The sequence below is a fragment of the Eublepharis macularius genome, chromosome 1 (genome assembly GCF_028583425.1).
Source record: "Eublepharis macularius isolate TG4126 chromosome 1, MPM_Emac_v1.0, whole genome shotgun sequence".
NCBI lineage: Eukaryota > Metazoa > Chordata > Lepidosauria > Squamata > Eublepharidae > Eublepharis > Eublepharis macularius.
In genome coordinates this window covers 70,972,829-70,995,030 of record NC_072790.1, presented here as the reverse complement: position 1 = coordinate 70,995,030, position 22,202 = coordinate 70,972,829, and the positions used below count along the sequence as shown (strand labels likewise).

General features: G+C 40.1%; 1 protein-coding gene across 1 annotated transcript in view; it reads right to left on the bottom strand.

Moving 5' to 3' along the window:
• Positions 1 to 22,202, bottom strand: part of ADGRB3 (adhesion G protein-coupled receptor B3) — a 654,643-nt gene that overhangs the window by 120,632 nt on the left and 511,809 nt on the right. The window contains exons 17-19 of the mRNA XM_054979153.1: positions 13,690 to 13,816; positions 12,111 to 12,214; positions 8,146 to 8,248 (exon numbers count right to left, since the gene is read on the bottom strand). Of these exons, the coding sequence (XP_054835128.1) occupies positions 8,146 to 8,248; positions 12,111 to 12,214; positions 13,690 to 13,816 (334 nt within the window). The remainder of the gene's footprint in view (positions 1 to 8,145; positions 8,249 to 12,110; positions 12,215 to 13,689; positions 13,817 to 22,202) is intronic.

The window sequence follows — 22,202 nt, the reverse complement described above, 5'->3', positions numbered from 1 at the left end:
TCTAAACTCCCCTCTGTCTGGAGATCAGGGGGCGGGGCCACCAGCCATGTGACCATTTTCAAGAGGTTCCAGAACTCCATTCCACTGCGTTCCCCCTGAAAAAAAGCCCTGACTAGCTTATACCTGAAGTTCTGATGGAAAAGCTACCTTCTCTTCCTAGACCAGTAAATGGGAGAACAGGATAAGGCATCCTACTTTTACTGAGGGTGAGCACTGTTTATACCAGGGGCTGGCAACTAATGGCCATCAGACCAAATATGGCCCATCTGGTAAGAGCTACCAAGTCTCTCCTCTACCAACTCACCCCCCCCCCATTTTTGCTTGCCAGAAACAGCTGTTTTAGGGTGCTGCTTCATAGTCTTCTTACATTGGCAACTTCCATTATATTCTACTGCACGACCCCTATGCACCTGCGCTGTGAATCCTCCCTCTCCCTCAACAAGTCTTAACTAGAGCGTAACAAATGCCATGCTATAATTAGAGAGATGATACAGAATTCTACATGTGTTGTGACAAGCTACCTTGCATTCTGCCTTAAAGGATAATGTGTCATACAAACTGCCTTTAAAGCAGCAGTAGATACCAGTGGAGAAAAAAATGTATGTACGCCAAGACATAAGGAAGGTGCTATATAATTAGGATCTTCTTTCTGCCTGAATGCATTTTTGCCATTTTTTTTCAGTGATGCAGTATTGTTTTCCTTGCCAAGAAAATAGGTAAACAGTGTTTTGTTTACTTCAGATGGCTAATCTGTTTTTATTTATAATGCAATTGCTAATGAAGCTGAGTGAGAGAGTTTCAGAACGTGAAGAAAATTAATTTTAAAATGTACACACTCACACATTTCCTCTCCCACTCTCTATACGCACGCACGCACACTCACAACATTACTCAAGACAATCACTTTCTCACTATGGGAAAAAAACTGACATGTTAAAACTAGAACACAATCAAACAATTTATAGTATCAAGCAGCAAGGACCAGAGAGTGACAAAATGCTGCAGTTATTCTTGGTGGCATGGAGAGCAACAGCAAGAAGATAAGAATATGAAAAGAGTTATGTGATCTAAGCCACAACTTGAAGAGCCAAGAACTTCATGGAAGCTCTGCCACAGATACAAAGCAACACAAGGTGCCATTGAGGAGGCAAAACCCCAAGCAAGAACAAAACACTGTGTGTGAGCTGGTTCTGTGGGGCAGACAACAGGCCATGGCATGTTTCAGAGAGTAACGAATATTACAACATAATATGGGGTGCTGGGGAACTGCTGTCAGTCAGAGTAGACAATACTGACTAATGATCTGATTAGGATAACATAGCTTCATATGTTCATGACTGTCTCACATGCTGTCTCACACAGCAGCTAACCAGTTAATGTGGAGGGCCAACAACAGCGCATAGAAGCTCAGGCCTTCCCCTGATGTTGCCTCCTGGTACTGATATCCAGAGGTTTTCCACCTCTGCATGTGGATGTTCACCATGGTTAGTAGCCACTTGATAGACCTATCCTCCAGGAATCTGTCAAATCCCCCTTTAAAGCGACTTTGAGGACCCCCTTGGCCTTCTGTCGACCATCATTGGAAGACAGCAGAATCAGCAGGTACTGTCCATGCCAGCCCTTCTTCTACTGCCTCCCATTGCTAGAAGGAATTGCTAGAAGGTTGCTAGAAGGACACGGGGCTTTCCTCCACCTTGGTCACTGCAATGACCATTTACACCACTCTGTGCCAACAAACTGCTTGTTGCTGTGTGAGCCTAAAGGGTTTCTTTGGATTATAGCCGTAATCAGATCTTTAAGTCACCACTATTAGGTTATTCAGGGGCGGTACCCTTAGACAATGCAAAAGTGTCCACCCATCTGTACGCACATTGCTTGTAATCTGATAAGAAACTGACTCCCACAATTAGCTAAGTTGCATAGAAATGGTTTCCTCCTGCTGATTTGGTTTTGCTTTCACAAGAACCATGGTTTGATGTATATTTGAGCAGACTCCAGATGATCCCAAACCCAGTATGGTTCATTAGGTTTAAGCCAATTTAGCCCCACTGAAGTCAACTAAAATTGATGCTGCTCAGATGAATAAACAAAACAGGAAGATACCCACATGTGCCTGTTTGTTCTGCAACCCCTGGTTGTTGTGTTGATTCAAGCAAGGGGTGTAGGCTGGCATTTTTGCTTATTGCTCATCTGCCTTAGCTTCCCTTTCTGGGTCCAATGAGTTCCTCAGAGGATACAACCATCAGCTCCAGGCTTTCTAGTTACCCTCACAGCCATGGATAGCAGCATCTGGATCCTGGCAGCAATGGATGTCGGTTGATCATTACTTTCAAGAATCCTAGGAATATCAGATGAAGCTACTGGTGTTTGAGATCCTCACTACACTGCCTGTGGCCAAGTGTACGTACTATACAAACTCTATCTTTGGGGAGGTCCCCGGCTCAGACCCCATAATCTCTAGGCAAAGAAATCAGGTAATAGGTGATGTGAGAGACCTCCATCTGGGACCATGGGGAACTGCTGCCAGTCTGAGCAGACAATACTGAACAGCGGTCTGATTCTGTATAAGACAGCTTCATGTGTTCATCTTTAGTCAAACTTTATTTTAATATAAATGCTTTGAGGAAAAAAAAATCTTCTTTTCATACACTGACTAAACTTTCAGCACGATTTTCCTTTTCTGTTTAGAAAACTTCCATACTGGACAGTTTATCAAAGTCCCACATTTTTCCTCCAACAAAATGGTCAACAAACTTGTCTAAAAGACAATCCAGAAAACGTCATTCTGCTGACAACGTCTTCCAACCTAAATCTCCCTACAGTCCACAACTTTTTTTTTTGACCTGGCTATCTTTTTAAAAAGCTAAAAAACTCAGTGACCTATACTTTTGAAGCTTCAAGCTGAAATATGGTTCATGTACCAAGAGGGGGGGAAAGTCTCCCTGCAAGTAGTGTGCCTTGGAACTTTTAAAAGGTAGTTCAGCTTTGAAGAATTCAAGGTAATTCTGTGAAGCTCCATCTATATAAACTTAGGCCTCTTCTTCCTGTGGCACAGGTACATTTTGACCCCCTTTTCACTGACAATGAGGTAATTTAACAAGCCAAAAATATAGCCTTTCGAAGCTCTTGAAACTTAATTTGTACAGGGAAATAGTATAAAGCTAACAGACCTTCGGTCATAATAACTAATACATGAGGTCTAATGTTTAATATTACCCTCATCTATCCCACGGCTAGGGCGTCATCATAGTTCTCTGCAGACCTTGTGAGATAACTACATCCTCTACAGCCACTTCCTGTAAAAGTACTATCTGAAAAGAACAACTAATCTACATGTTCCTCATACATATTAATTACTTTATTCAACTTGACAAAGATGTTTTAAAAATAACCTTGCTGGATGTTTTATTAAATTTAATAATGAAACGTGGTTAGGCAAAGTATTAGTTTATTGCTTCAAGGTACACAGAATATTCACAGAAATAAAAAAAGAAGTTTTTGGGCGTAGGGATCTGCCTTGACCAAAAAACTGAAAAAGATACAGAACTAAGGCTTGGCTGGATCATACCCTATTTTAAATGTCTGACTATCCATGTCACATTTCCTGAACACATCTGGAAAAAAAGCTTTCGCTAGATGAAATGTAAAGAATGAGCAGAAAAATCATGTGCCTACTCTGCAGCAATGCCTGTGATCACAGACAGTAGAGGTATACCCCCAATAACAGAAAATACTACAGATATTATATAAATGATTGTTGGAACAACTGCCATGTTTCTGTATGTAATTATACACCCAAGATCTCTCCCAGAGACTGACAGTGCAATCCTATGCAGAGTTACACCAGTCTAAGCCCACTGAAGTCAATGGCCTTAGACTGGAGTAACTCTCCACAGGATTGCATTGTAAAAGACTGTTCTATAAATTTGCTTTAAGGAAGTGCTTTAAATAAGGGAGGCAGCCTTAAGGTTATCACTGAGACAGCAGAGCAAGCTGGGAAGTGAAAATGGTGATGGAACAAGGCAAACAGAGAGGCCCTTGTGGCACTACCAGTCAGGGTTGCAGGGGCTGCTCAGCCCACTAGTTCTGGCAGTGGGCATCCGCTCATCCATTGCTTCTGCTTTCAGACTGAAATTAGTACAGGAACAAATGGATGAGCTGGCACTGATTACTATTGCTGATGATCTGAACCAAGTGGACCCTGAGGGACTAGAGCCTGGCTGTGCTACACCTGGCCACCAGTGGCCCTCTAGGTCACTGGCCCACTGGGAAATTTCCCTGCGAGTTAAATGGCCAGTCCACCCCTGGCAGAGATGTTCATATTGTCACCATTATGCATGGTGGAAGTCTCTCTAACCCTCATCTATGGAAGCAGACAGAACAGTGAATATGCAATAAAGCTAGGAAATATGAACCATGTTATGAAAAAAGTGTCCTTTTATAATCCTTATTTTTTTTCTTTAACCTGGGTTGATATGTTTCAGGGCATGTGAAAGGATTGGTATAAATAATGGTACTTTTCATCATTGTCTATTTACCGCATTAGTATTCTGCCACTAAGGAGCTTAGCCTTAGGGCAGTATACATGAAACTTATTAGCTGCCCAATAATTATCTTTGGTAGGTCAAGTTGAGAGCCAGTGACTTGCCCAAGGCCACAGGGGATTTTCTTATGACTGAGTAGGGATTTTAACTGGCTTATCTTGCATTTAAACCTACCTCTAGACACTGCAATGTGCTGTGCTTCAATCCCACAAACACTTTCCTGGGTGTGAGCCTCACTAAATAAGCTTGGGCTTACTTTTGAGTAAACTTGTTAGAATTGCTCTCTAATAGTGCAATTTTAAGCAAAGTTATGTCTTTCTAAGCTCATTGAACTTAATGGTCTTAGAAGAGTATAATTTTGCTTAAAACCCATTGACTTTAACAGGCTTAAAAGCTGTAATTCTGCTTAGGATTTACTGTAAATTCCTAGCAGAAGGATGGTTAAGAATACAGAACTTCATAAATCTGGATACGAATATTGTTTCTTTCATTTACACTAAATGCTCTCTCTCTCTCTCTATATATATATATAATTGTGAGCTGTTTTGAAGCCAGTCTACTTCCAAGCATTCTCAAATGAATACACACACAAACCACACAAGAAAAATATGAGCCTAGATCCAGTTTTAACTGTAGACTTTGAATCAACAGCCCACAATGTAAACACGCTGGGTTTGATTTTCCCATTTCCAAGGCAGTGATCCCGTGGAAGAAAGCATTAATGACATCAGTCATTTCACAGAGTTCTTTCAATAGTTTAATTTTCATTAGGAACAACTTGCAGTAATAATTCTGCATCAAAGTTTAATCACAAAGCGTTCCTGAATAGTGGCCATACTTGGCAATCTGTCAAAAGAGACTGCACAAAGGACAAGGCTGGGAGGTTGGTATCAGAATATATTAGCTAGGCAGTAAACAAAACTGTTAAAATCAAATTTTGCTAGTAATTAATGAGGACATATTGTGTCATAGAGCATCTTACTCTGTCCCACATCCATACAAGGTACTTTCTCAGCAATTTGTTAAAGGGAACATATGGACTAAGGGGAGTTGTGGGTAGAAAAAAGCCTTTTATAAACTCTTGTTTGCATTATAACAAAATGTTGTGGATTTGGTTTGGTTTAATTGCCGTTTTGGAATGTAGGGGGAGGCGGGGGAATACATCACACTTAAGCTACTTGACTGTCAAAAAGCAGGATATTAAACCTCAAAATAACTTTGTAGAGTTGAAATAAAGAACAATTACTCACTGACAACAGATACATTTGATAAAGTTGCTGATGATCTAAAATAGTAATTCTTGAGCCTGATTTTGTGATCTGACAACATTTCATTGTGTTTCATGCTAAATATAATTTCAAATTTATTTATTCTGTTTAGGAGGAAGGGGAGATGTCATGCAACGAAGCAAAGAATACTAGTATGTTGCAATGCCAAAAAGTTTGGGAATCAGTGATGTAAATGAATGAGGAGCACAGGTCCCTTTTACAAACATGAGAACTGATTCCCCCAAGAACAGCTTCCTCTGCTTCCTCTTGGCAAGGTAGCAGTTAGGTGGGAAAAACTCATATGACTGATTGAGTCTGCTGATGCACTTGGAATATATTCACACATATTGCCCCTAGTGTGGGACTGCAACATGGGGAAATGTCCACTAAGCTCTCATGGGATCTTGTATGATGGGCCCCTGTACGCTTTGCTTTTTAGATTTTTGTTGTGCCTGCCTGAGTTGTTATTTTAATAATATCTATGGCCACGTAGCCAAAACACCTGAGGTGAATGAATAATTTGTTTTCAAAAGGAATAACAACAAGAGAGAACCAACCAAACACCTCTTGAACTCAATGGTAGGGAGTACTAGAAGAGAAGAACCTAATATCACTTTGAAGTCAGTGGTAAAAGTTCCATTGGCAGTATCCTTTCTGAGTATGCTTATAAATAGCACAGGTTTGGGGGGGATGGCAAGGGTGAAGCTGCTGGCATTGCCCCCCTGCATTTAGTATTGTTCATGATGAAACTGATGCACATCTGTAGGCTTTGTACATGTGATCTGGATCTTGCATAAGGCTGATCACATATCCAAAGCCTAAATACATACTTCAGGCTCTTGTCCACAAGTTTTACCAAACATCTATGGGAACAAGGGTGGGACCTGCTCTGACCCTACATGCATTCACTATCCCCAGATTGTGACTTGTGAAGAGTCTTGTCATCTGTCATGTCAAAACAAAGGTTAGAAAGCCTTTATGATAGGTAAAGGGCAAAATATGAAGAGAAAAATGTATATCTAGTTTACAAAAACTAAAAAAGTACAAACAAAAATTGTAGCAATTAATTATTGGTGTAATGCATAAACTTATCTATCAACAGCTTGATCCACAGTCTAGTGAAGGTCTAAGTACTGAGATGTAAACTGACCTAAACTTTTCGGCTTCTATGAACTAGGTAACAAAATCCTAAACACGTGCCATAGATCATGCACTGCAATACAAGACCCGGCTGTAACGGCAACACTAGATAAACGAAGTAATTGATGTGCTCCTCTATGCATGTGAACCAAGTCTTAAGGATCAGACCACAAATCTGATTATGGATCTCTCTCTCTCTCTTACGCTAATCTATTTGTCTTAACAACTGGAAATATTAACATGATCAGAAAACCACAGAACAGTCAGACTGCAGATGACAGGATTCATTCACTAAGCCCAGATACCAGAAAAAATACAGTTTCCCCACAAACCCTTTAGGCCATTTTACATCCATATTTTACATTTCTTGTTGTCACAAATATCAAGTCATAGCTGACAATAATGATAACTTCTCAGACAGGATTGGCTCTCAGGCTGATTCACAATCTAATATGAAGAAACTTGGATTTAGTTTAATGTGTACTGCACCTCAAAATCAATATATGAATGCAAGGCCCAGAGATTTCAATAGAACTCTTAGTGCTCTGCTTGTAGATCAGAATGTTAGTCCTGCTGACTAACCCCATGTACTCAGTTGAACTGCTAGGGGTCTATCCCACCTGGGAGTCATGTCTCATTAACAGAAAATACCCTTATTTTGCAAAAAATCAGCATATCTCACTTAAACTGAAAACAACACACAAAGTAAACATGTGTGCAATATATACCCAGAACACACCAATTATCATGATCTTCATAACCAGTAGCTACACAGCATTTACTTCATACATTAGCTTGTTCAAATACCTCAGAAGAAATACTCTTATTTTATACTTGCTTATTGAATACCAGCATGCTCACAAAAAGACAAAACATTGTAGCACAATCTCATTACAACTAGCATAATGAACCAGAATTTGTGCTTTTGATGTATCATGTCTTTGAATTGTTTTAGATTTGAATTTTACACGAGTCTGCTACAGAAAAAAAACACTGACTATCAGAGGGAATGATACCAGAAAGGATGGTGGAGGGAATTATTTTTGAAAATGTTGAGTTATTCCTTTGGCTTTTAAATATTTAATATTTCATCTGAAAAAAACTATCAAATTCTGCAAAGTAATTCCCCCCACCAGTATATTCAGCTTCACAAAAATACATTGCTATTAAAGTATAAGTCAGTTTAGTCATACCTTATTATGTGTCTGTGTTTGTCCAACCAATATAAGGATATTTGATGAGATAATAGATAGGCAGAAATTAATTAGAATTATTGACCTCTCAGATCTGATGTACCTGTCCAAGGAAGCACAAACAACAAAACGTTTTGCATACCAATACTGTACATACATTAAAAATAAGCGATCATTAACACTGCCATTTCTTTAGGCTTTTGATGACAATTTATAAGATATAAAAACTCTTCTTTCACTGAAGTGAAAGGCTCATACTTTTTACAATTTGTATTACATAGTACAATCATTAAGAATATTGCATTGGGGGGAAAATCTGAAACAAGTACTCCATTATGGCATGGCATAACATTAGGGCTTGCAGTCTGGAGCTCTTCATACTTGTAGCCCAACATGTGGAAATTTGAAGCTTGCATCATTTAATTCACGAGTAACAGAGTTGCTTATGAGTGGCTGCAGTCTGCTTGCAACTGATTTTGTGCAGCCCATCTTGACTTAACTGGACTTCCTGGCTAAACTCCTACTCATGTGATTCCATAAGCGGAGCGCTTCAAGGATTAGGCTCTCTGTCCATTATGCAGTCGTATGATTTGACCACATGGACAAAACAGTGAAAACTGATGTTGTTAGGTTTATATGGCCACTGAACTTAGCAAACACTTATTAGGTTAGTTTTAATGTGCCCATTAATCATAATTGTAGACTATACTGAAGAAAAATATAACCTGTTTCATTGCCAAACAGCCAAGTTTTGAATGACTTTAAATTGTAACTAAGAGCAAAACTATACCAACAAACCTGGACAATACCACTTGGATAATAATTTCAGAAAATATATTTAGGATAAATTGATAAATATTAGAAATAACTTTGTTGAATTTTTAGAGATTTTGTTTATTAACTACAAATTCTTATGGGAATTCTGGTTAATCAAAGCCTCCGAAATTCAAGTAACATTTTTAGACTTTGTTTTGGAGTATTGGTTCAGATGCTGCATAGACCAACAGGGTATGAGAGCATGCTTCAAGCTTTTTGTTCTTGTAGAAAAGTTGCTATCTTTAAATTACCTGCTCCAAAATTGTTCCATAAATTCCTACCCTTATGTAGTGAAATTATGAAATAGAAAATTGGACCTTTCTGGGTTACTGTGCTTTGGACAAGAAATAGACTGTAACCTTTTCTAGCTGTTACTGCTGATTGTTCCATGAGAAATTAAAGAGTTCATGAAAGAGAACCCATACCCCAGGTAAACTGGTCAATATTCCTTTTGCCCATGTATCTATGTGGTTTAATAAATATACTGAGATGTTCATATAATGGATTCACTCTAAAGGAGGCCTTCTAATCACAGAAGACTCTTCTGTCATGGATGGGCTCCATCTGCTCATGAGATGAGTCTTCCAATGGGAGTCCCTCACTAATGAACTTCTGTGAACAGAAGTGCATCTTTGGAATCAATTCAGTATAAATATATTATATAAAATAAATTGAAACGATTCCTATGCATATTTGCGCCAATGCCAAAAGTATACAAACTTGAATCCATTTGACTATGCAGGCAATACACTAATATTTATCATAATAGTAATGGTCTTGCTACAAATTCTTGTACCATATAGTCACAAACTGTGAACAATCACATTTTTGTAATGAGAAAGCTTTTTTGAAATGAAGCATGTGGGCAAAATAAGTTCAAATGGATCCTGGGGCTTCAGTGCTTTAGGAAGCTGCTGTGTGGCTCCTTTTTTATTGCTGTGCTAGGATACAATGGCCATCCGACAAATTAAAAAAAAAATCTAAAGTCTACCTCTTTTTAAAGAGAAACGTTGTACATTGAATAAAGCATATTTTGCTTTCTTTACTCCATGGGAGTAATTTCATGGGAAGAGGAAAGCAAATCAATTTACTGATACTTCATCCATTCTTGCAAAAGCAAAATGTATCTTTGAGGCCTTCCTACTTTAAATTATTAGCCTGTTCTGCAATCCAGTTGAGTTCAGGGATTTAGGCCAATATATATTTTGATGGACAGCAATACAAGCACTTCTGTCTGACCAGGTTGTGGATCAACCAGAAAGATATTGTGCTTCTCAGTGGTCTTCCTTACATTAAACCATGGGTGGCCAATGGGCAGTCTGTGGGTTGAGTCTGGTCCCCAAATCAATTGTTTCCGCCTATCCATTTTCAATCAAAGTGTTCTTGTTTTAGACGTAAACAAAAAGAAATATTTTCAAACAGTATAAAAATGTAAAAGATTCTGCCCTTCAAAGTTACATCTCTTTTCAGGTTTTGTGTGGCCCTACCATGCTGAGTGCATTTGCAACGTAACTATGAACTGTAGCTATGAACTGTAACTATGAATACTGTAAGGTGGTCATATTTTATTACTGTAACCCTTGTGAAGGGGTTGGTTTGTGTGATGTAGGAAACTTCCATCTCCATTGTCTGGTGCAAAGAAACACCCTGGGTATCCCTGCATTAAAGAAAACTGTCAATAGAAATTTATTCCTGATATTCAAATAATCAGTATTGTAGCCCATTCTTTTCTTTATTATGGTTCATCCATGACTAGTAACAGTATATTCAACAGGATCTTTTTTTCATTTTGTAAACTGTCACAGCTGAATGCAGTATTTATGGTTGGAGAAATTATCATGCTGAATATTATTAAACTTAGCATTGCCTTTAACCATACTTGACCACTTTATTCAATGATACAAACATTAAAATGTATCCAGACAATTCTGCTTAGCCCATTTCTGCTTTGTAGACCCAGTTATGATTTTTAAGGTGTGAGGAAAGTAGTGGCCTTCGCAGTTTTCTACCTGGTTTTTACTTTCATTTAGGTAAATTGGTCATCATAGAACATAGGATTCCTCTATGTAGATATGTATTTGTTTCAGTACGTAGCAATGAATAGTCCTGATAGAACATACATTTTTTCTTTTGAATTTTAAATAATTTCAAAGTGCCCAGTTTGTTCATATGGCAGGGAAACAGTCAGCTGTAACCATAACATGGTAATTTTTCCATTCACTGGTTTATTTACTTTTCCTCTCAAACAAGGAATAGCTAATCTCATTTCAAATGGAATTTCTCCTTGTCTTTCATTTATGAATATTATCTATAAACCACTTCACACTGTCAACTTTGTTTTCATGAGATGGTCCTCACGAACGCATCAACACTTTTCTTGCAAAACTTCTTGCAGAAAGAAGGTCCCCACAAACACAGCTACTATGTAGAAATTGCCTTGGGGAAATCCTGCTTCACTTAATGCATTCTTGTTATGAATGCATCCTGGGAACATTCAAGGAGTATTGTATTAAGGTCAAATTGACATGTGAAGTAGCCCTACAATAGAACTATTATTGAAGACCTTTTTGAGGTATAAGCAAGATCAGCATTTGATTGTGTCATTGAATGAAAGAGATATTGGAAGCAAGTTAGGGGGGAAAGAGTAGAGTCTTGGAGTAGCTTTCATTCCATTGCCTCTTTAGAGATAAATCACTTATTAAAGATATTATTACCTTAATGAAAAGAGTCACTCCAACCCAGAAACCCATATATGCTCTGATACACATATACAATTCTTATGAATGTGAGCTTTCCCAACTGAAGGGTTCCACATATCCCTCTCCATTAAAATGAATGGGAAAATCTTTGAAGGAGATGGAGCTCTGAATGTGTGTGTTAAGGTCTCAGCTCTCACAGTGACTGGTCGAGTGAAAGCACGTGTCATTAATACTGAAGAATGATGAGCAAAATAGGGCTGTTGGTCCTAGTAAGCTAGGAGATAACAGAAAACTTTCCATCCTACTCTGTTTATTTACATATTCTAAGGAATTATTAACAACTCTTCCATAAGATAATTAAAAATGATAAAAATAGAAAACTTTCTTTAATATCCCCTGAATCCTGGGTAATAGTACATTGCTACATAACCACACAAGCCAGCTACATACCTCCATAGTGCTGCATAGACAACTGCTAGGGTAATCAAAGCCAAGCATGAAAGGCCACTGCCTACTATAAGAGTAACTGAGGGTGCACCAGATGATTCCATGATCTGTGGGTCATAACAAAGATTTATCAGATAAAATCATGTTCCAGAAACTAAAGAATGAAACCAAAACATGGGAGGTGCAAATATACCTTGGCAAAGACCCACCATTTCATAGATACAGCTAACATAACCTACCACTTTCAACTTTAGTCTCAATTCAAGCTACTAGTGCTTCTGAGGCCTGGGTACTTGTAGCATACCAATCCCTGCTGGTCTAAGAGTTTTAGTATTTTACTCCATCAGTAAAAGATATGAAGAAGTAAAGAGAATAGTGGAGTTATTAGTGTAATGAAAACTCATAACTTTTATTGACTTTTAAATACTTCCAGTATTTTAAAATATATTTTAAAACTGTTTCCTCCTGACAAAGAGAAGTATAACTTGGTTCATTCTCACAACTTAAGTGATACCTAGTTTCTTATCCAAAACCAAAACCCAACATCAAACTTTCTGACTTTACAATAAGTTGGCCTTAAAGCCAGTATTCATATGTCTTGCATTTCTGAATTGATGAAAGAAATACTGATTTAAGAACAAATTGTATATATCATTTGAAAGATATAGACCTTTAAAATTATGGCACTTCTAAGGATTAATATTTACAAGAGATGAAAAATAAATGACCTTGAGGCAGAAAAGCATTCTTTTATGCTACGAAGTACCAAAAAAAAAAAAAGCTTCAGATACAAGCACTCTTGCAAGATTTTTGGCTGTAAAATGTACACAGTATTTGCTAATACTAATAAAATAATTAGACTTAAAAGTTTGTAATGATTTCAATAGGACACTACTTGATTTACCAGTATGTTACTGAAAAGCTTCACAGCTCCACTATAAATTATATTTTATCAAGTCATAATTTGTCATCCAGGCAAGACAAAACATATATCTTACCCAGTTATTTTATGTTTCTTGCAGACAAACAGTTCTGGTTTCCTATGAAGAGTACCTATGGCAGTACATTTAAAATACTTTCAAATTCCTATCTATATATTCTTTCCATCTAGTGCATACTAGCCTGTTTCTCACATAAGCTCTCAATAGACAGCACAGACTCCTTGTAGTGAAAATGTCCAATGCAGAACTGCAATCTGTTTAACTAGAGTAGCTAGGTTTCTCATTCTGCTAGCAACAATGAAAAACCTTGCACATTCTCCTTAAAAGGGGGAGGGGTACTAAAGCAATAATTATTAATTAGCAAATCCTGTAACATATTACAGTTACTAAGTTTTCTTTGTGAAAACAGGAGCTGATCGACCCTGGAATTGACTGCCATTTAATTATATATCTCAAAATCTGTAATTCACTTTCATGAGCTAAGAGCTACTGATAGAGAATAGAACAGTCTTTTCTCAACCTGCAAGGTTTATACATTTCCTTCCTCAAGGCATACATCTGAAATATTTCTAGGGTTAATGATGGACACATAAAAATTCTCCCAGCCTTTGCATTAAACTCAGATCCCCCCCCTTACTTACTATTTCTCTAGGTTGCTGAGCCAAAATGGCGAAGGTAGAGAGACGATCACATAAGCATTTCGTATGGGATGCATCGGTGAGCACAGTTTTACATCCCTGGGTGGACCAGGTTCCCAAAGAGTCGTTCCTGCAAGAGGAGAAAGAGAGAGAGAGAGAGAGAGAGAGAGAGAGGAAGGGGAGGGAGAGAGGAAGGGAGGAAGAGTGAGAGAGCGAGCGAGAGAGAGAGAGAGAGAGGGGAGAGAGAAAGAGAAAATCGGGATAATTACAGCTGACGGTCAATTCCGTGAAGAGAAAATGCAGTTTAATTGAGAGCAGAGTCTAGTGTGATTCCCGGACAGAAGAGATCTACTTGTTGTTGAATAGGACTTAATTTAGATGCATCTCCAGCTGTACAGTAATGCAGCGGGGGAGGGGGGAGGCGGCGAGGGAGGGGGAGGCAACTCTGCTGCGCGCTGAGCTGTCCAGAGCTCTTGGTGCTGAAACCGCGGCCAGCCGGTGAGAGCTCTGTGCTGGCGACAGCAACGGAAGCCTTGAGCGCTGTCCGCTGTTTCCGAACTGCTGCTCAGATCCCTGCAAAAACTAATCGCAGGGGGAATAAAACAAAAGAGCCTTGTGCCCCCCCCCGCGTTCATAGCAGCTCTGCTTGGGTCTCGCTCCACGTTTTGTGAGGCTGTTACCTCTCTCTGTCTCTTGCTAGTGCATGTTTCATTTAAATGCAGATGGCTCCGCAATCTCTGCCCGATTAACACTGGTTAGATTCCCCGATTCTGCCCCCCCCTTCTGCTGGCTGTGGTTTTACGGCATTTTAAAAATTGTTGTTGCCGGAGATATTTTGTTCCTGTTGTTGGTTTTAATGTTCAGCCTTGCGGATTTCACCCTGGAAACGAGCCGCCGCCGATGATTCCTACTCCAGCTCTCTCTTTTGCCTTAGCTCCAGCAGAGAGGTGGATTTCAGCACGGCACCACATCGCCAAAGAAGCACCCGTTCGCCCTCCAGACACTGCTCTGTCCAAAGCGCCCTTTCTTCCTCCCTCCCCTTCATTTTGGTTGTGGGGAAAGGTTGGAGGGGGGGGGGGCGGCAACAGGCGCGAAGGGATTGTTTGCTGGGGCTTTTCCATCACCAACCCTTTCGTAAAAATGCCTGGTTTGATTAGCCATTTAAAAGTACAAAAGCTCGTTCTCATATTCTCCCCGGCAGAACAATAAAATGGTATCAACCCACGTTTTCCTTGTGCAGAGAGAAAAAGCAAAGGGGCGGGGGGAGGAATAATCTTTCGTTTTATGCGAACCGAGTGGTTTGGGGAGATCTTTAAAAGGAGAATCGCTCAGTTTCATCTAAATCAAGATCGTTTTCACATATTTTGTGTTTCGAGTATTAGAATCGGATCTTTTATTCCCTCCCCCCACCATGGCTCCTCACAGGAACTTCCCCACTGCCTCCCCCCAAGCTTCATATTCAGGTATTGCCTAAGAAATCTGTGCCTCGGGACCGCAGGAACTCTGCTGCCCGCAAAGGCACACGCTGTCAATTTCACCCTAGGGCACCTCAAGGCTTTAAAGTAAGGGAAAGGAGCAGGCGTAGAGGGAGGGGGAAGTAGTTTCACCTTCAAATCCTGTAATCTTCACCTATTCGGATTCACTTAGCTGTATGCAGGGACTTTTCTTGGACTGGCCATTCGAAGTGCAAATCATGTGCCCCACCTTGGATGTATCCCACACCACATGCTTTCAATACTCTGTTAGCCCAACACTTGCCATTACAGACTTTGATGAAACATCAAAGCTGTTTCATACACACAGCAAAAAAAGTCATGGGTGAGGAAAGCCCCCAAAGCCACGCTATTTGGAACCTCCTTTAGGAGCCTGCCCAGCATAGTCCAAAATCTCTCTCTCTTACACACACAGACTTTACATGCAGAGAAAGGGGGAAGGAATCAGACTTGTCCCTGCTATTGATTAGCCTCACAAATGTATTCGATTAGTTCTCCTGAATCTTGTCCTATTGTGACACACAGCTAAAGCCAAATGAAATACATTTTTCAGAAGCAATTAAATATTCAAGAGAGAAGCTTAGAGGGAGCTGATGTGGCTTAACACAGAAAGGCGCTCTTATGCATTCCGAGACACACTGAATATGCTCAGGGTGGACTGGCCATGAGAACTACCAGGCAGCTGCTGGATGGGTGGGTTGGCTGAAAGCTGTCATTTCCAGGACATAATTAGTGCAGCTGGGATGAATTACATGATGACTGCCATACAGAAGCACCAGCCTCCTTTCACTCCTCAACTGCACCGCAGGCATGCGGGTCCCGGATGTGCAGTGCATTACAGGTACCAGGACAGAAGAAAGTGGATAATGGAAGCAGGCTGTTTTTGCTTCCTACCTGAGAAGAAAATGTAACCTATGCTGAAAACCAGGTTGCAAATCAGTCAGACTTATCTGAGAGGGTACCATTAGCCGCAACACAAATAACTCCTTTAAGCACACACACGCACAATATTTTGCATGCATATGTTTTGTTTGTTTTCTCTCCCTTTGCTGTGATGCTTTGAGGACTTTTTCTGCCATTCCTGAGAGTTTGGGGAATGACTTGTCTGATGGCACAGAGTTGCTTCTGAAAACATAAAGTCAAGAAGCCACTCTGCCTGCAATGAATTTATCATGCAGCTCTTTGGATCATATGGGCTCCTGATTCCAACTCAGTTAAGGCCTAGTTTACAAGTTCCTTTTGTGGCATGGCATAGACATATGGCAAAGTCATACTCTGTGGATGGAAATCCCTCTCTCCAAAGAACCGCTCAGGTGGATCCAATCCTTGGTCTTGTTGGCAGCATGTACAAGTCTCATATCACATAGGTTGCCTCAGTTCTGTAGTTATTTCCCATGCTAGTACTGGAAGCCTTGACAAAGGTATGGCGCTAGCCCAACCCATATGTTACATTTCTGATGGAACATAAAAGCCAACAGGGAAGCGGTTTTACAATGACAGCCTCGCTGCAATGGTAACATGTAAAGAGGACCTAAATTAGCTTAAATCTATGCTCTTACCAATTACCATTTATTGAGCATGAACAGGGTGCTTGCCAGACACGGGCTTTCATTCCCTGGTGATTTCTGCTGACAGAAGGGATTTCCATTAGCAGAGTGTAACTTCCTTGCCTTCCCATTCCTGCTGCAAAATGCTGCTGAAATGCTGCTGCTGTGAGGGCAGGAACCCCCAGGAACAACATGCAGAGAGAGTTAGAGGTTTGGGAGGCAGGAATAGGTGAAAATCTATTCACAGAAATCACTCAATGGATCCAAGCTATGTTATGCTGGTCTGGCTCACAGGATTCACAAATGCAATGAAACATTTGTTATTTATATAGGATACCACCACACAGTATCACTAAACTGTAAAATGACCCAGTACGTTACAGAGTTAGGGGAAAGGGGAGAGACCGAGAAGCCACTCATTTAAATTTGTGGATGAATGGTAAATATTTCAGCTCTTAATTGTTGCACTCCACCCAACAATATAAGCTAAAGCTCAAGGTCTGGGATTCCAAGGTTATCATAACCAGTAGGTGTTCAACTAAATTGTCAGATAATTTTTCAACATGATAGCCCCACAGAGGTCAACAACACAGAAGTGAAAAAAGCAACTAGAAGGTATCCACCATTTAAATGGTGCAAATCAGAGACCTTCTCTGATGGTATGCTCAGCTCCTTTTCTATCAGAGTGTTACTAAATGAGTCAATCGCATTAGTTTTGCATGAGTGCTATTATGAATGTGGAACTGATAGTGCACTATTCAAGTGCCGTTGAAATGAACATGGGATGCTCAGTAGCAATTCTTGGAAGATAGTACACACTGTTATTTCTTGACTGGAGAGTCCTAACATGTTCTTGATAAGATCTTCTTTATCACCTAAAGAACAGCACTGAAAATGACTGCATTTAAACCACCATTTCACACTACCCACAGGCAAAGTGTGCCAGACTGAAAGCACCCAGCACAGCAAAGAGCTGAAGTTTTACAATAACAAAAGAAGGAAAAGGATGGATCCAACCTATCCAGGAATCAATGGAAGGAATGTGTCTTCATGTGTTCTCTTCATGTGAACTAAGCCTCCTCCAATTGTAGCCCCTTGTGGCCCTTGAAATCCATTCAGAAACTGCTTATTTGGGGAGAGGCTGTTCTGAGACTGCTATCAGAGGAAAAAAATGCTCTGCTTCAAATCTAAGCCAAGATCTAGGAAATGACAGGGCATTTGTGTAGGAAGGAGGAAATCCATTATTTTAAGGCCACAAGCATAACACTGCTAAGAACACTGTCCTGAATATCTTACTGGATAATCTTTCCTTCCTTGCTTTGGGAATGCCTGATGTAGAGGCTGACCCAGATTGGCATGGGAAGTACATACTGTCAACCATTCATCTTCCATAAACATTATTGTGCATTTGGTGTCTAATTATTCTGAGCAGTTTGTCCTAAAGGGTCTGGGACCAGGACTAGGGAAGAAGAATATTAAGGGCTGGAGATGTTTACTTAAAGGAGGCTAAATTGTTTAGAGATGGTTCCCCATGGCTCTTTTCATGTACCCCAAAAGCCTTGAGGAAGATGACCCCTCCTAGCTGAGCTGCATGTGTGTGCATTAGAATGAAGAAATAGCAATTTTGAGTCAGAAAGGAGGCAGAGAAAGAGTTGGATAGTTGGACTAGGCACCATGGGGATTTGGGATCTCTCTTTCCAAGGATCTGATTGAGAGGTTACCCAGTACGGGGTCTCTCTAATCCAGGTTGAAATCCCCACTATGCCAGGGAAGTGACTCTAGGCCAATCACATTCTCTCAGCCTAATCTACCTCACAGGGGTGTTGTTGTGAAGACAAAATGAAGAAAAGAATCATGTTGCAATCGGCTTTGGATCTTCATTGTGGAGGAAAACAGAAATAATCTAAATAAACAGATTTGTAAAACAAACAAATAGTTGAAAACCAGCATGTCTCCAGTGCTCTCTTATCCAAAGGGACCAACCTTCAATGTGCTACCCCAGTAAATTCTCACCATTTGGAGAAGCAGGGGGACCACAGCAATATGATTTGGAAGGGAAGATTACACATTTGGGGGATGGTATAAAAAATTTCTGAGATTTGGAGAAAAAGCTATTTTTTGCTGATCCAGCTAAATCTGGCTTTCCCATATCAGATCAGAGGATCTGGGAACCTGGATCCAGACCCCTAAATAACTGGATAAATTTCCTAGGAAAATCTAGGAAATGTAGCTTCAGCCTCTGGCTGGCTCCTTCTTGGGCTTCTCCTACTTTTTTCCTGGAAAGGGGGAGTGAGGCAGAGGCAGGAAGACAGGGGAGGAGTGAGTGAGTGGCCAATTAATGCAGGATCTTTCCTTGTATGTCTGGCTTCTGTGAGTGACACTGGTTCAGTTGGACTAAGTTGTAACAGTGTCCCATGCTTAGTTTGGTTTGAGGGGAGTTCTCTGTTTTGACATGATTATCATGTTGGTGTTTTCCCCCTTGATTCACTTTGGTACTGGGGGTATTCCATCCATTCCCTTTCTTCAGTTTGGTTCTGTTGGGCTTCCTCTTGTATTTGGGAGTGAACCTTTAGCCACTGGTAGCCTTGCCCCCTTGTGTTTCTGCTCAAGATCCTGCTTGGAAATGCTTCCCCCATAGGAAACAATGAGAAACAGCCGGGGCACCTTCTTCAAGGGCTCATAGAATTGGACCCAAGATTCCATTTTCCTGAAACATGCAGGGAGGAGCTAGAGGATAGTCAGGACTAGGTTCCTTGCAAATTTGGTGGTTTTCATGGAAAATGCCACCCCTAGGCCCACGGATAGCCCCTAGATAGTTTTCTTCATAGGCAATAATGGCCAAATAAATCTGGTATTCTCTGATTTGTCTTAACCACATGAGAGAATCTTTCCCAGATTTCAGGATCCTGGATTTTTTTGGAATCCCTGAAACTCAGATCCAGATTTCCCAGATTTTGTTGTTGTTGTTGCACACCCATGATTGGTACTTAAAAAAAAAAGATGACTCATGAAAAGTTTTAGAAATAATACTAGACAGACATTCACGATGCATTCAGAAAAACTTGTTTTGAAACATGATTTGTTAGATTATATACATTTTACAAAGTAACTAGCTACAGTTATAAATAAGCAAGTTTTACATAAGGCAAAAATATTTAGAGAGAACCTGGATGTGTGATTAATTTAGCTCAAATACACATTATTCCACATGGCTCTATATCTGTGCTGTTTGATCTATTTTAGAATCTGCCCAATTGACTTCGAATTTACAAATGTAGCACTAATTTTAAAATACAGACTGCTGTCTTTTGAAATGCCTGGGCAGATGCACACCCATGGTTTCCATTTACTGAGGGGCAATGGATCTGAATTTGTACAAGGCAGCATATTTTAATGGAAAGAGACAGAAATAACTCCTGTCCCCACTGCTTTCTGCTGTACCTATGTTGTCATGATGGAATGCAGGACTCTGATTAACTCTGCAGTCAAACACAGCAGCACACCAGATCTCAGATTACACGGCACAGGGCACAGGGTCGCATCACTCTCTCTACAAGGATTCTTAGAATGTGTGAGCTACAGGATTCCTGTTAGATGCACCACAGTCGCTCATATGGCTAAGAATATTGTGCTGCATTTCTGTCTTCTATGCCTGGTTTTGTGTGTGTTTGGCAGGGCACAGTGATAGCATGGAGGGATGCTGGCATTGCTGTGTGTGGACTGGCCCCCTCCTTGAATGTCTTAATTTAGAGATGTCGTTGATATGCTTTTCTGTGATTAGGGCTACTGTGATGGAATCTGGTGGTGCTGGTGCTCTCTATTCCTTAATGTGAAATTGCTTTTTCTTTCAATTTCTCCTTTGGGAGAGCTCCGCATACCAACTAAGCTATGTCAACATTAGCAGGCCATTGACATAAAAGGGCCTTAGAAAGGGGCTATTAACTGTTTCCTCCACTGTGCTTGAAGCTCTCAAAACATCTGATTATTCATCCTAATTCTACTAGGCTTGTTCTCCTAGACTTTCCTAACTTTGAAAGAAGTTTATCTTCTCATGCATTCATGTGCTTTTTGAACATCCCTGGGATCCTCTACTGAGTCACCATCTCAGGCTTATAAATCTGGCCTCACACCTTGATAGCAGCAACTCTTCTTCAGTCCTCCCAGATGGCTCCATCATCCTCAACAAGAGAAGCAGTGCAGTTGTCTCAAAGGAATGCACCTTGTAGACTTATAGGGATCAATCTGCCAGAATAATCTATCATTCTGGCCTCTGCACAGTATCATATAAAATGACTGATATTTGTTGCCTATTTATCAAGAGAGATAAATACAGATCTCTCTGTACAGAGAGGTTAAAAAAATGCAGTCTGGGATGGGTACCAAATGCAAATACTCCTTCACCCTCGTATGTGGGCTAATTATTTATTATGATTTTATCCCATTTTCCCTACAAGGCATTCTGAGCAGCCTATTTTGTTTCCCTTCCCCCATTTTATAGTCACAAAACCCCTATGAGGTAGGTTAGGCTCAAAGATAATGATTCTCTCTATGTCACTCACTGAACTTTAGTGCCAAATGGGCATTTGAACCTTTAGCTCTCCAGTTCGACTGTCATGATGACGTTAACCACAACACTTTGCAAATTAGTTGCTTGTCTTGATCCTGAATTAGTCCCCAAACATATTTTTAAAGAAGAGGAATAGTCATGCTACAATGTTTCTTGACTCTAGTGATACTTTCCCTAGATATTATTGCTCCCCCACACCTCTGGTTTGTACGGAATTATAACATATTGCATCTACTTACATTATTTGTTTGGCCTCTACTAAGGCAAAATTACATACGTTTCAATTAATTTTTTTGATCAGATTGGCCAGTTACAGTATAGTGCAGTAGACTGGAATTTTCAGTCAGGTCAGACTTATATAGATTTTATGTCATTTTATGCTCAGGTGACCTTAGTTAAGGCATACCCTACCTCAGGAATTATGCTTCTTTGGCCCTCATAACTACACTCATACACATACAGAATTGCTCTGGTTCAAGTCTACTGGCTTGTCATAATGACTAGAAAGAGTCACAGAATGTGTTTTGAAGATGGTGAACCAAAATTCAGCAAGATATGTTGACAGAAGTGTGGCTTCTCAGGTGTGCCCCATAATCTCTCTGTCTCCCTAATCCATATATTTATGACTGACAATAAACCTCACTATAGAGAACTATGGATCTCAGGATCTTTCAACTCTATTTGGGTTTAGCACAATGAATGCACACTTTCCCATTTATCACACAGACACATTTCTTTCAGCTTACTCTTCTACCGGAATGTCCTATGTATAATTTTCTTTGATAACTACTAACCCCTTGCATGGTCTGATGAGCTAGGATGAATGATATATGTTGAGATATGATTTTTAGCAATAGTTTGGTATAGTGGTTAAGAGTCGCAGGACTCTAATCTGGAGAACTAGGTTTG